A 12,091-nucleotide genomic window follows, 5' to 3' on the forward strand; every position below is an offset into this window, starting at 1 on the left:
AATGGTTTTCAGTAATATTACAATAGCAGGAACTACCATTTGTGACACATTAGGCACCAGGCACAGTGATCGGCACTTGGTGTACATTACGTCTATAATTTTACAAGCCTCAGTTGCCTTTAGTTTTTTTAAAGTGATAAAGCTACATTGGGTAGACTGCTTGATCTTGTGTAGTACCATTCTAAAAAGTAAAGAAAACCTCTGATTTTACTTTTTTGTTTTATTTTTATTACACACTACAAAATACACTGCATGCAACACAATACACTGCATAACCTTCTAGCAGGGGTAGACAAGCATAACTGAGTTATTTTTCATCAATCAGGAAAATGCTTCCTTAATCAATGTTCTCCAAACCCTGAAAAACAGTTTAAAAAGGAAAATGTGAGAATTCTGTTCCTGTCAAAGATGTACATGTACTATAACCTACAATGATTCCTATAACCTATAATGACTCCTAATTTTCATTTTCTGACAGTAGCAAACATACCACTTTATATGAAAAGACAACCCCCCCTTCCACTTGCAATCAAAACTAAAGTAAAGCAACTATTTACCACCTGGATCCTTCTACAGAGCACCCTCAGCGTCAGAGGACAGTAAGGTAAATCCATTTTATAAAATAACAGCCAACATCAGGAAGATATTATTAGCCCCATTCTACTTTTTTACCGGTGAAAAAAATGGAGGCTCAGAGAGGTTTAAAGTCCCTTGTTTAAGTCAGTAAGGAAGCAGTAAAGCCAGAATTCAAGTTCAGGGACCCCCAACTCCGGAACTCTTGCCCTGTAAGCATGACACTATTCAGAAGACCACTCTATCTTACTCAGTTCACAACCAAATACTTCAGAAACAACAAAGTAAAAGAGTAATCAGTGATGACATTTCTTCCAGGGGTTAAAATAACACATTCCATGTATTCTGTTCCAATTGAAGGAAGAATCAACTTGAGAGAAATTAAAATTGCATAGTCCTAGGAGCCACCCTGTAAAAATCCTAATTCATTTGATCCAGTCAGGGTCCTAGGAATCTGTATTTTATCTCACATGCCAGGTGATCCTGATGGCATACTTTTTTTTTTCTTTTTTTTTTTTTTTGGCTGTGCGGCTTGCAGGATCTGAGTTCCCTGACCAGGGATCGAACCCGTGCCCCATGTCCCTGCCCCTTGCAGTGGAAGCTCAGAGTCCTAACCACCGGACCGCCAGGGAATTCCTCCCCCACTCCCCCTTTTTTTGGTTATTCTTGAACCATACTTTGAGAAATACCACTCTAGATGAGTAGATATCTATCATCATGTTCATCAGATTAGATTCTCAAATAGCACTATACTGAGAGGCAGATCACATAGGTTGAGTCCTTATACTGTAATTTAATCACTCTGACTTTCTGTTTTCTCATCTATAAAATGGAATTAATATTTACCTAGATTTGCTGTGAAGGGTGAATTAGCAAGGAGAAAGTATAAAATAGTAAAAAATTTTTACAAGAATAATGAGGATGAATTCCTACAATATATAAGACATACTATTAAGTTGAACCATATGAAAATGCTACTGCTTGGCCATGTTTGACCCACAAAAACAGCAGTTTCATATGATTCAATCAAATAAAAAATTATAGTAATTCTTTAATGTACTGGTGCAGGAACTGGCAAACCAATGGAGTAGAGTGCATTCATGAAACAGGCCCATGTGTCTATGGAAATTTAGTTTACTAGAGTGGTATTTCAAATAAAAAATGGACTTTTCCATATGTAGATAACTGTGACAACTGGCTGTTTCTTGGAGAAAACTAAAGTTAAATCCTTGCTTCACATTATACCCCAAAATGACCTGTAGACAGGTCAGAGCACTAAATGTAAAAAAGGAAAAAAGACTGTAATGGTATTTGGAGAAACTGTAGAAATATATTTTTAGAATCTTGGGTACAAAAGTCATTTGTAAACAAGATATAAAACCCAAAATCCAGAACGATAAAATATGATAAACTGAACATCAAGATTAAAAACTATCTGATCAGCTCGGTGCTTTGTGACCACCTAGAGGGGTGGGATAGGAAGGGTGGGAGGGAGGGAGACGCAAGAGGGGAGAGATATGGGAACATATGTATATGTATAACTGATTCACTTTGTTATGAAGCAGAAACTAACACACCATTGTAAAGCAATTATACTCCAATAAAGATGTTAAAAAAAAACTATCTGATGAAAGCCACCATAAAGTAAAAAAGACAGCAGACTGGGAAAAATACTTGCCACATATAAAAGAGACAAAAGATTAATATCTCTAATATATATATAAGGAGCCCTATAAATCAAAAAGAAAAAGACAACAGAACAAGAAAGGATATAGGCAGATGATCCACATAATAAGAAATGCAAAGGATCATTAAATATGTAAAAGACAGTGCTATTTTAGTTTGCATTTTCCCAGTCTGCTGTAAGACCTTTGGCAAAACATTAACCAGAATGCACCTCAACTCTGACAGATGGGCTAGCGTCAGAGCCATCTTACCTTTGACACATAGTAACGATTAACTCCAGAGATGCGCCTATCTCTTTCCATCAAATGCCACTGATATGAATAATGGGCAACCCTTTTTTCCTACAATTAAAAGAAACTGTTATTGTAGTTTATAAAGATGAGTGACCCAATAGAGGGATATTAATAAGTGACATTCCAGAAAAATGGAATCACTGATATAAAAACCAAATTAACAATATAAGACCAGAATCCTAAATAAAATCAGACCACTAAACTTTAGAGTTAAGATGGTAACCATGAGTTCTTACACTTTCTATTTTAACCAGCATCATTTTTTTCTTTCCTCCTTTCTTTTTTTTTTTTTTAAAGTCATGACTACTTGTTCCCTTTGGGGACCCTAGTGAGAAGAAACAACAGTGGTAGATCACAAGTGAAAGACAATCACAAAACCAGAAAGTAAATACATTTATACTCTGTACTTTAGAAATAATGTGAAGGACTAATTAGAGAGGAAAATCACAATCCTAATGTGAAAAACAGGAGCATGACCTAAGTTCCTAAAGGTTTGCAAGAGAAAGTGGGAGGATAAAAAAATGTCAAGGTAAAAACCTAATTAAGGGGAATTTCCTGGAGGTCCAGTGGTTAGGAGTGGGCGCTTTCACTGCCCGAGCGGGGTTCAACCCCTGGTCGGGGAACTGAGATCCCGCAGGTCGCGCGGCGCGGCCAAAAAAAAAAAAAAAAAAAAGGCTAGGAAAAAAGTGAAAAACAAGAAGATACCAAGATATGGATGCGAGAAATCAAAATCCAGCAAGAAAGGAGACCAGAGGTCAGAGGGAGTGGGTCCAAGGGTAACTGACGCCTCTCTCCTGTGCCTAGCAGTTTGGACCTACCTCTTTCAATCTCCTGCCTTTCCAGCCCCCAAAACTCTACTCCGCCCTCCTGCCCACGCTTCACCTAGCAACCAGCTATTTCGTTGGCTTCGTTCCGCAAGCCTCGACTTTTAGGCAATAAAAAGAAAAAGGGCCGATCTCGGTACTCCCCATCTCGGAGAGAGGCTCCGGGTCCTAACGGGTTCCCGACCCCACCGCCCATTTCGTAACGCCAGCCGGTGGAGTCAGCCGCCGGGCCGGAGAAGCCGCCTTACCTTGCCCCCGTTAGTGAACCTGTGGATGCGTGCAGTGGCCATTCCCGGGATGAATAAGCACGCGGCCATGACGGCGATCCCTGGGAGAATCTCGAACCACATCGCGACACCGTTACCAAGGCCAAACACTTCCTTCCAAGCTCCTTAAAGGTGACCCGGCTTCAATCCCTTTCCGGTAACTTCCGCGGCAGCGCATGAGCGGGGCGGGGTCACGTATGCGTCCGGAGGAAGCGACGGGGCGCGGCAGGGCCCAAGAGTGGTGCGCGCCTGCGCTCTCGCACACTCTTGCACCCACAGTCGTCTCCCCACAGCCGATTTTGCACCGACTCGCGGTCGAGCGGAAGACGCGCAGTGACGTGAAGCAGCTCCGCGCCACCCAGCAGGCCACAGCCGTTTCGGAGCTCGAAACTCTTAAAATGGCAGAGCAACTTTCTCCAGGAAAGACGACAGACCAGGTGTGCACCTTTCTTTTCAAAAAGCCTGTGCGAAAAGGGGCTGCAGGCCGCAGAAAGCGCCCGGTCTGCCACCGAGAGTCCAGAGACAGCAGCAGCAGCAGTGACGAAGGTAACACTGTGGTCCGCCCGGAAAAGAAGCGGGCGACCCACAATCCGATGATACAGAAAACCCGTGGCAGTGGTAAACAGAAGGCGGTTTACGGCGACCTGAGTAGCGAGGAGGAGGAGGGGGAGAACGAGCCCGAGAGCCTCGGCGTTGTCTATAAGTCCACTCGCTCGGCGAAACCCGTGGGGCCAGAGGATATGGGGGCGACTGCTGTCTACGAACTAGACACAGAGAAGGAACGTGACGCGCAAGCCATCTTTGAGCGCAGCCAGAAGATCCAGGAGGAGCTGAGGGGCAAGGAAGATGACAAGATCTATCGGGGAATCAATAATTATCAGAAATACATGAAGCCTAAGGATACGTCTATGGGCAATGCTTCCTCCGGGATGGTGAGGAAGGGCCCCATCCGAGCTCCCGAGCATCTGCGTGCCACCGTGCGCTGGGATTACCAGCCCGACATTTGTAAGGACTACAAGGAGACTGGCTTTTGCGGCTTCGGAGACAGCTGCAAATTCCTCCATGACCGTTCAGATTACAAGCATGGGTGGCAGATCGAACGTGAGCTTGATGAGGGTCGCTATGGTGTCTACGAGGACGAAAACTATGAAGTGGGAAGCGATGAGGAGGAAATACCATTCAAGTGTTTCATCTGTCGCCAGACCTTCCAAAACCCAGTTGTCACCAAGTGCAGGCATTATTTCTGCGAGAGCTGTGCGCTGCAGCATTTCCGCACCACCCCGCGCTGCTATGTCTGTGACCAGCAGACCAATGGCGTCTTCAATCCAGCGAAAGAATTGATTGCTAAACTGGAGAAGCATAGAGCTGCAGAAGAGGGTGGTGCTTCCGATTTCCCAGAAGACCCCGATGAGGGTCCAATTCCCATTACTTAATTTTCCCATTATTCTCAAATCTCAAAATAAATGTTTTGTTGTTTTGGAAATCTTAATTTGTGTCCTTCCTTTCTAGGGAAAGTGAGAGTAAAAGGCGGGTGGTGAAGTAGGGTCCTGGACGGATGGCTTGTAAAAGCACCAAGGTAGGTATAATCTGGATTTTTACCTGGTATAAATGCTGCCTGTGTGTAACAGATACTTTTCAAAACCCTTTAGCATAAATTTGGGGGATGGGAGAAGTTCGAGAAAAGAGCTAGAATTTGCCTGAAGTGACCAAAGCTGTGATGAAAGCAAGAACTGGACCTATTTATTATAGCACATTTTTGCATCACTTAATAATTTACAGAAGTACTTTCATACATTATCTGTCTTGGGAGCACGTACTACTTCAAAATACACCTCAGCCAAGGTGTGTCTTTTGGGGGTTGAGGGCAGCAGTGGGAGTGGGAGAATTGGGTCGCGAGACTGGTAGCTGTAGCCGCACAGCCTGTGCATATGGGAGATGCTCCTTGCTCTCCTTAAAGCACCTATAGGTAACCCCCCGGCCATGGATGACTGAAATGGCCTATGCTCCGCGGTCCAGTATGACAGCCACTACACTAGCTTCGTGTGGCTGTTCAGCACTTGAAATGTGGCTGGTAGCCACCGTATTGGACATGCAGTTCTAGACTGAACTTGTGAACCTGACATTTTATAATCCATTGTCTGAAACTGTTCTCTCAGACCCTGTAATAGAGCTGATCACGCCCTATTAAAGTTAATCTAGGGCTTCCCTGGTGGCACAGTGGTTGAGAGTCCGCCTGCCGATGCAGGGGACACGGGTTCGTGCCCCGGTCCAGGAGGATCCCACGTGCTGTGGAGTGGCTGGGCCTGTGAGCCATGGCCGCTGAGCCTGCGCGTCCGGAGCCTGTGCTCCACAACGGGAGAGGCCACAACAGTGAGAGGCCTGCGTAACGCAAAAAAAAAAAAAAAAAAAAAAAAGTTAATCTATGTACCTACCTGTCTTCCCAACTAGTTTGTGAACTCCTTAGTGACCAGGCCAGTGCTTGGCATATAATAAGCACTTAATAAATAAACCCAGAGAGGTTTGAAAAAGGAGATCAGGGCCACAGCCTTGAACCCAAGCGGAGGAGCTTTGACTACATTCTGTTGGTAATGACGAGATAGAGACTTGGGGAGGGGAACACAATCAGACTTTTTTTAATGTTACTGTGGTTGCAGGCTATCAGATAGATGGCAGGGAGATGGAAGGTAGGGAGGCCAGTTAGGGCAAATGACTAGTAAATTTTTGTTGATCTGACTAGAATTTGGGCTGATCCCAGGAAACAGATGTAAAAATAAATAGTGGGTTAGAGTTTTTATATTCATATTCGTTAGTCCATTTAAAGATATTCTTTGAGTAACTACTCTGTCAGGCACCATGCCTGGCATACGGGATATTAGCAAACAAGATAGACATAGCCCCTTACCTCATGGAGCTGGACATCAAATAGTGCAGGTGTGATGAGTACAAGAACAAAAGTGCACTGGGTTGATCTCTCAGGATTAAGTCAATCCCAGCCTTTGGGAGAGTTCAGAATCAAACTCACTTGATATGTGATAACATTCTTTAACAGAATGTATTAAGTACAGTGGGGATACATGAGAAGCCTAGTGGGGAAAGGGCTAAAGAAAGCATCACACAGAAAACAGCATTTAAGAGATGAGACGGGCTTCCCTGGTGGCACAGTGGTTGGGAGTCTGCCTGTTGATGCAGGGGACGCGGGTTCGTGACCCAGTCTGGGAGGATACCACGTGCCGCAGAGTGGCTGGGCCCGTGGGCCGTGGCCGCTGAGCCTGCGCGTTCGGAGCCTGTGCTCCGCAACGGGAGAGGCCATAGCAGTGAGAGGCCCTCATACCCCCCAAAAAACAAAAACAAAAACAAAAAAAGAGATGAGACAAAAAAACTGCAGAACAGGAAAGAGGAAGTTGTAGAGGCAGATGGAGAAAGAGAAGCTTACACTGAGGTGGAACGCAAAGGAAGACAGTGTTCTAAAAAGTGTCATGGAAAGAAACAGGACAATGAGTAGCAAAAATCAGTGGTGTACTCAAGGTATTTTTCATGTTTACGAAGTTTATGATTAAATTTTTTTAAGAAATATTTTTATCACCTTTAATTAAACGGTGCAACTTCATTTCATAGGTGAAAACTAAATAGTTATTCCTACAAATTTAAAAAAAATTAAATATGGAGAGAGTTCCCTAGTGGCCTAGTGGTTAAGACTCCGGGCTTCCACTGCCGTGTCCCAAGTTCAGTCCCAAGTTGGTGAACTGAGATCCCGCAAGCCTTGTGGTGTGGCAAAAAAAAAATAAATATCGGTGGGGGGGGAAGAAAGCATGCCAGCAGAGATGAGTTGCCGCTGGACTCTGAAGGGGCTAACCTAGTCTAAGAGCTCAGAGGAGGCTCCCCTAGGAGATGACCCTCAAATTGAGACCTGAAAGGGGGGTGGTAGGAAGAGTATCACAGTCAGAGGGTTAGTATACACCAAGGACCTGAAGAGAGAGACTGGCTTCAGCTAAGAACTCGAAGCAGACCAGGATGCTGGAGGAAAAAGACAGATGGTAGTCAGGGCCAAGTCAGCCACCTTGCAAGTCATGTTAAGGACTCTGGACTTTATCAGAAGGGCAAAGGGATGCCATCAAAGGGTTTTAAGAAAGAAAGTGAGATGATCAGATCTGAATTTTAAAAAGATAATTCTGCAGTGTGGGAAATGGATTGTGGAGATCGGACACAAGACAGGGAGATCAGTTAGGAGGCTGGTGCACTAGTCCAGACGATATGATGGCAGACTGGACTAGACCGGAGGCTGTGGACATTCATTTAATAAATAGTTTTTGAGCACCCACTATATGCCAGGCATTGATTTTAAGCACTGGAGATAACAGCCAAAGCAAAAGCATTCAACTCCCTGCACTCTAGAACTTACATGAGAGAGAGTAACAGAATTATACATGCATAATATATAATAGATTGAGCTAAGTGCTATGAAGAACAATGAAGCAAGGTAAGGGGATGAGAGTGCGGGGTGGGGGGCCATGTTATTTTATATAGGGTGGTCAGGGAGGGCCTCTTCTGATAAGGTGACATTTGAGCAGAGACCTAAATGAAGCAGATATCTGGGAGAAGAGCATTCCAGACAGAACACCAAGTGAAAAGGCCCTGAGGCAGGAAAGTGCCTGACGCGTCCTAGGAACAGTGAGGAAGAAATGTAATTATCTGTTTTGGGAGCCCGTACAGAGTGGACTGAAGGAAGAGGAAAGAACTCTAAGATTAGATAAGAAAAGTAATGGGGGGGGGCGAGGGCAGACTGTGTACAGCCTTATGAGCCATTGTACAAACTTGAGTTTTTATTCTCAGTGACATGGAGGGTCACTGGGAGGTTCTGAGCAGAGGACTAACATATCTAACACTGGCTTTAAAAAGGATCCTTCTGGAACTTACGGGGGATAATGGAAATGTTTTATATCTTAACCAGGGTGTTTGTTACACAGGTGTCTACATTTGTCCAAACTCACTGGACTGTACATGTATGTGCATTTCATTGTATGTGATTATATCTCATTAAGAAACACCTTCAGATCAAAGGAGAAAACAAAGAAACTGGTTGCTATGTAGAAAATAAACCAGGGCAGGTGGGTCAAGGGATGAAGCAGAGAGATCAGTTAGAAGGCTACTGCTGTTGGGACTTTGCTGGTGGCGCAGTGGATAAGAATCTGCCTGCCATTGCTGGGGACGTGGGTTTGAGCCCGGGTCCGGGAAGATCCCCCATGCCACGGAGCAACTAAGCCCATGCGCCACAACTACTGAGCCAGCATGCTGCAACTACTGAAGCCCGTGCGCCTAGAGCCTGTGCTCCGCAACAAGAGAAGCCACTGCAATGAGAATCCTGCACACTGCAACGAAGAGTAGCCCCTGCTCGCCACAACTAGAGAAAACCAGCACAGAGCAATGAAGACCCAATGCAGCCAGAAAAAAAAAAAAAGGCTGTCCAGGTGAGAGATGGTACGTGCCTCAAACCAGGTGGTGGTGAGAAGGGGTCAGATTCTGAATGTAGTTTGAAGGTAAAACTGACAAGTTGTCTTGGCAGGTTAGATATGAGGTGTAAGATAGAAGAGTCAAGGTGACTCCAAGATTTTTGACCTGAGCAACCAGGTGGAAAGTGGTTCCACTTAGTGAGATGGAGAGAGGCACATAGAGAAAAGTACGTAAGACACAACTTTGCAGTATAACAAGTAGTTACATAGGAACCCCTTGCATAACCACCACCCAGGTCAAGAAATACAAAACTGACAACACTCAAGAAGCCCATCACATTATCCAGATTCTCCAGATGACACACACAGGTAACCACTATGCTGATTTTTATGATAATCACTCCCTTGCTTTTTTTCCATTGATCTTCCTCTTTAGCTATTTATCTCTCCTTCCCTCTCGCCCAACCAAGAATAATGTATACTTAATGTCTTTTGTTTCTCTCCCATGTACTCTTCTTTGTAACAGCTTTATTGAGATATAATTCACATATCATATAATTCACCATTTTAAAATATGCACTTGAGTGGCTTTTAGTATATTCACAAGGTTGTGCAACCATCACCACTATCTAATTTGAGAAAATTTTCAATACTTCAAAAAGAAAAACAATACCCTACACCTGAAACTAACACAACATTGTAAATCAACTATACTCCAATAAATTTTTTTTTAATTTTTAAAAATTTTAAAAAATTTGCTAATAAAAAAAATAGAAAGAAAAGCATACCCATTAGCAGTCACTCTCCATCCCCCCAGGCAACCAGTAATCTCCTGTCTCTACATATTTGCCTCTTCTGGAGATTTCATATCAATGGAATCATATAATATGTGGCCTTTTGTGACTGCCTGCTTTCACTGAGCATGCTCTCAGTGTTCATCCATATTGTAGAGTATATCAATATATTCCTTAAGGGGGCTGAATAATATTCCATTTTATGGTTATACTATATTTTGTTTATCCATTCATCAGTTGATGGACTTTGGGTTGTTTCCACATTTTGGCTATTATGAGTAATGATACATTCATGTACACACATTTTTGTGTGGATGTGCATCTTCATTTCTCTTGGGGAGATACCTAGAAGTGGAAATGCTAAGTCATATGGTAACTGTTTAACCTTTTTTCAAACATTTTTTTAACTGAAGTGAAATTCACATAACAGGAAATTAACCGGTTTAAAAGGAACAGTTTGGTGACATTACCTCTATATAATTCCAAAACATTTTCATCACCCCAGAAGAAAGCCTCATACCCATTAAGCAAATGCTCCTCATTCTCTCCTCCCAGCATCTCCTGGCAACCACCAATATGCATTCTGTTTCTGTGGATTTAGCTATTCTAGATACTTCATATAAATAGAATCATATAATATGTAGTCTTTTGTGTCTGGCTTTCACTTAACATAATGTTTTCAAGGTTCATTCACATTGTAGTATGTATCAGAACTTCCTTTTTGAGGCTGAATAATATTCCATTGTATGTATATACCACAATTTATTTTCCATTCATCTGTTGATGGACATTTTTTATTTTCCACCTTTTGGCAATTGTGAATAGGGCTGCTCTGAAAATGTATACATATCTCTGAGTACCTGTTTTTCAATTCTTTTGAGTATTCACCTAGGAGTAGAATTGCTGGGTCATATAGTAATGCTATCTTTTTTTAATTTTATTTTTTATTTTTGGCCGCGTTGGTTCTTCGTTGCTGTGCGCAGGCTTTCTCTACTTGTGGTGAGCAAGGCCTACTCTTCATTGCGGTGCACGGGCTTCTCATTGCAGTGGCTTCTCTTGTTGCGGAGCACGGGCTCTAGGCGCGTGGTCTCAGTAGTTGTGGCTCACAGGCTCTAGAGCACAGGCTCAGTAGTTGTGGCGCACAGGCTTAGTTGCTCCGCAGTATGGGGGATCCTCCCGGACCAGGGATTGAACCCGTGTCCCCTGCATTGGCAGGCGGATTCTTAACCACTGTGCCACCAGGGAAGTCCCTAGTAATGCTATCTTTAACTTTTTGAAGAACTGGCAAACTGTTTTCCACAGCAGCTGTGCCATTTTATATTCCTGCCAGCGATGTAAGAGGGCTCCAATTTCTCCACATCACCAGCACTTATTTCCCTTTTCTTTTTTAATAGCAATCCTAGTAGCTGTGAAGTGATATCTCATCATGGCTTGGATTTGTACTTCCCTAATGACTAATGACGACCATCTTTACATGTGCTTGTTAGCCATCTGTATGTCATCTTTGGAGGAATGTCTATTCAAGTCCTTTACCCTTTTTTTTTTTTTGCGGTACGCGGGCCTCTCACTGTTGTGGCCTCTCCCGTTGCGGAGCACAGGCTCCGGATGCGCAGGCTCAGTGGCCATGGCTCACGGGCCCAGCCACTCCGCGGCATGTGGGATCCTCCCGGAGCGGGGCACGAACCCGTGTCCCCTGCATCGGCAGGCGGACTCTCAACCACTGTGCCACCAGGGAAGCCCTTTACCCATTTTTTAATTGGGTTTTTTGACTTTGGGTTCTTCAGTTGTAAGAGTTCTTTATATATTCTGGATACCAGGCCCATATCAGATATATAATTTACAAATATTTTCTCCCAATCTGTGGGTTGTCTTTTTACTTTCTTGTTGGTACTCTTTTTGGGTTTTTTTTTTTTTTTTGCAGTACGCGGGCCTCTCACTGCTGCGGCCTCTCCCGTTGCGGAGCACAGGCTCCCGACGCGCAGGCTCGGTGGCCATGGCTCACGGGCCTAGCTGCTCCGTGGCATGTGGGATCTTCCCGGAACGGGGCACGAACCCGTGTCTCCTGCATCAGCAGGCAGACTCTCAACCACTGCGCCACCAGGGGAGCCCTCTTGTTGGTATTCTTTGAAGCACAAAAGGTTTTAATTTTGATGAAGTACAATTTAACCATTTTTCTTTTGTTATTCATACTTTTGGCATCACATCTGA

The 12,091-nt window shown here is 43.8% G+C and overlaps 2 protein-coding genes across 2 annotated transcripts; one reads left to right on the forward strand and one right to left on the reverse strand.

Annotated features, from left to right (window-relative positions):
- Nucleotides 1-205: 205 nt before the first annotated feature.
- Nucleotides 206-3,822, reverse strand: NDUFA1 (NADH:ubiquinone oxidoreductase subunit A1). Its single transcript, XM_081222611.1, has 3 exons — nucleotides 3,625-3,822; nucleotides 2,511-2,600; nucleotides 206-358 (listed from the first exon to the last, which is right to left on the reverse strand). The coding sequence occupies exons 1-3, from the start codon at nucleotides 3,724-3,726 to the stop codon at nucleotides 338-340; spliced, it is 213 nt and encodes a 70-aa protein (XP_081078737.1). The 5' UTR covers nucleotides 3,727-3,822; the 3' UTR covers nucleotides 206-337.
- Nucleotides 3,819-5,125, forward strand: RNF113A (ring finger protein 113A; the record flags this gene model as incomplete). Its single annotated transcript, XM_081222596.1, has 1 exon — nucleotides 3,819-5,125. The coding sequence occupies one exon, from the start codon at nucleotides 3,819-3,821 to the stop codon at nucleotides 5,073-5,075; it is 1,257 nt and encodes a 418-aa protein (XP_081078722.1). The 3' UTR covers nucleotides 5,076-5,125.
- Between the last annotated feature and the right edge of the window lie 6,966 nt (nucleotides 5,126-12,091).

Source organism: Mesoplodon bidens, assembly GCF_964165515.1.
Source record: "Mesoplodon bidens genome assembly, chromosome: X".
Classification (NCBI taxonomy): Eukaryota; Metazoa; Chordata; class Mammalia; order Artiodactyla; family Ziphiidae; genus Mesoplodon; species Mesoplodon bidens.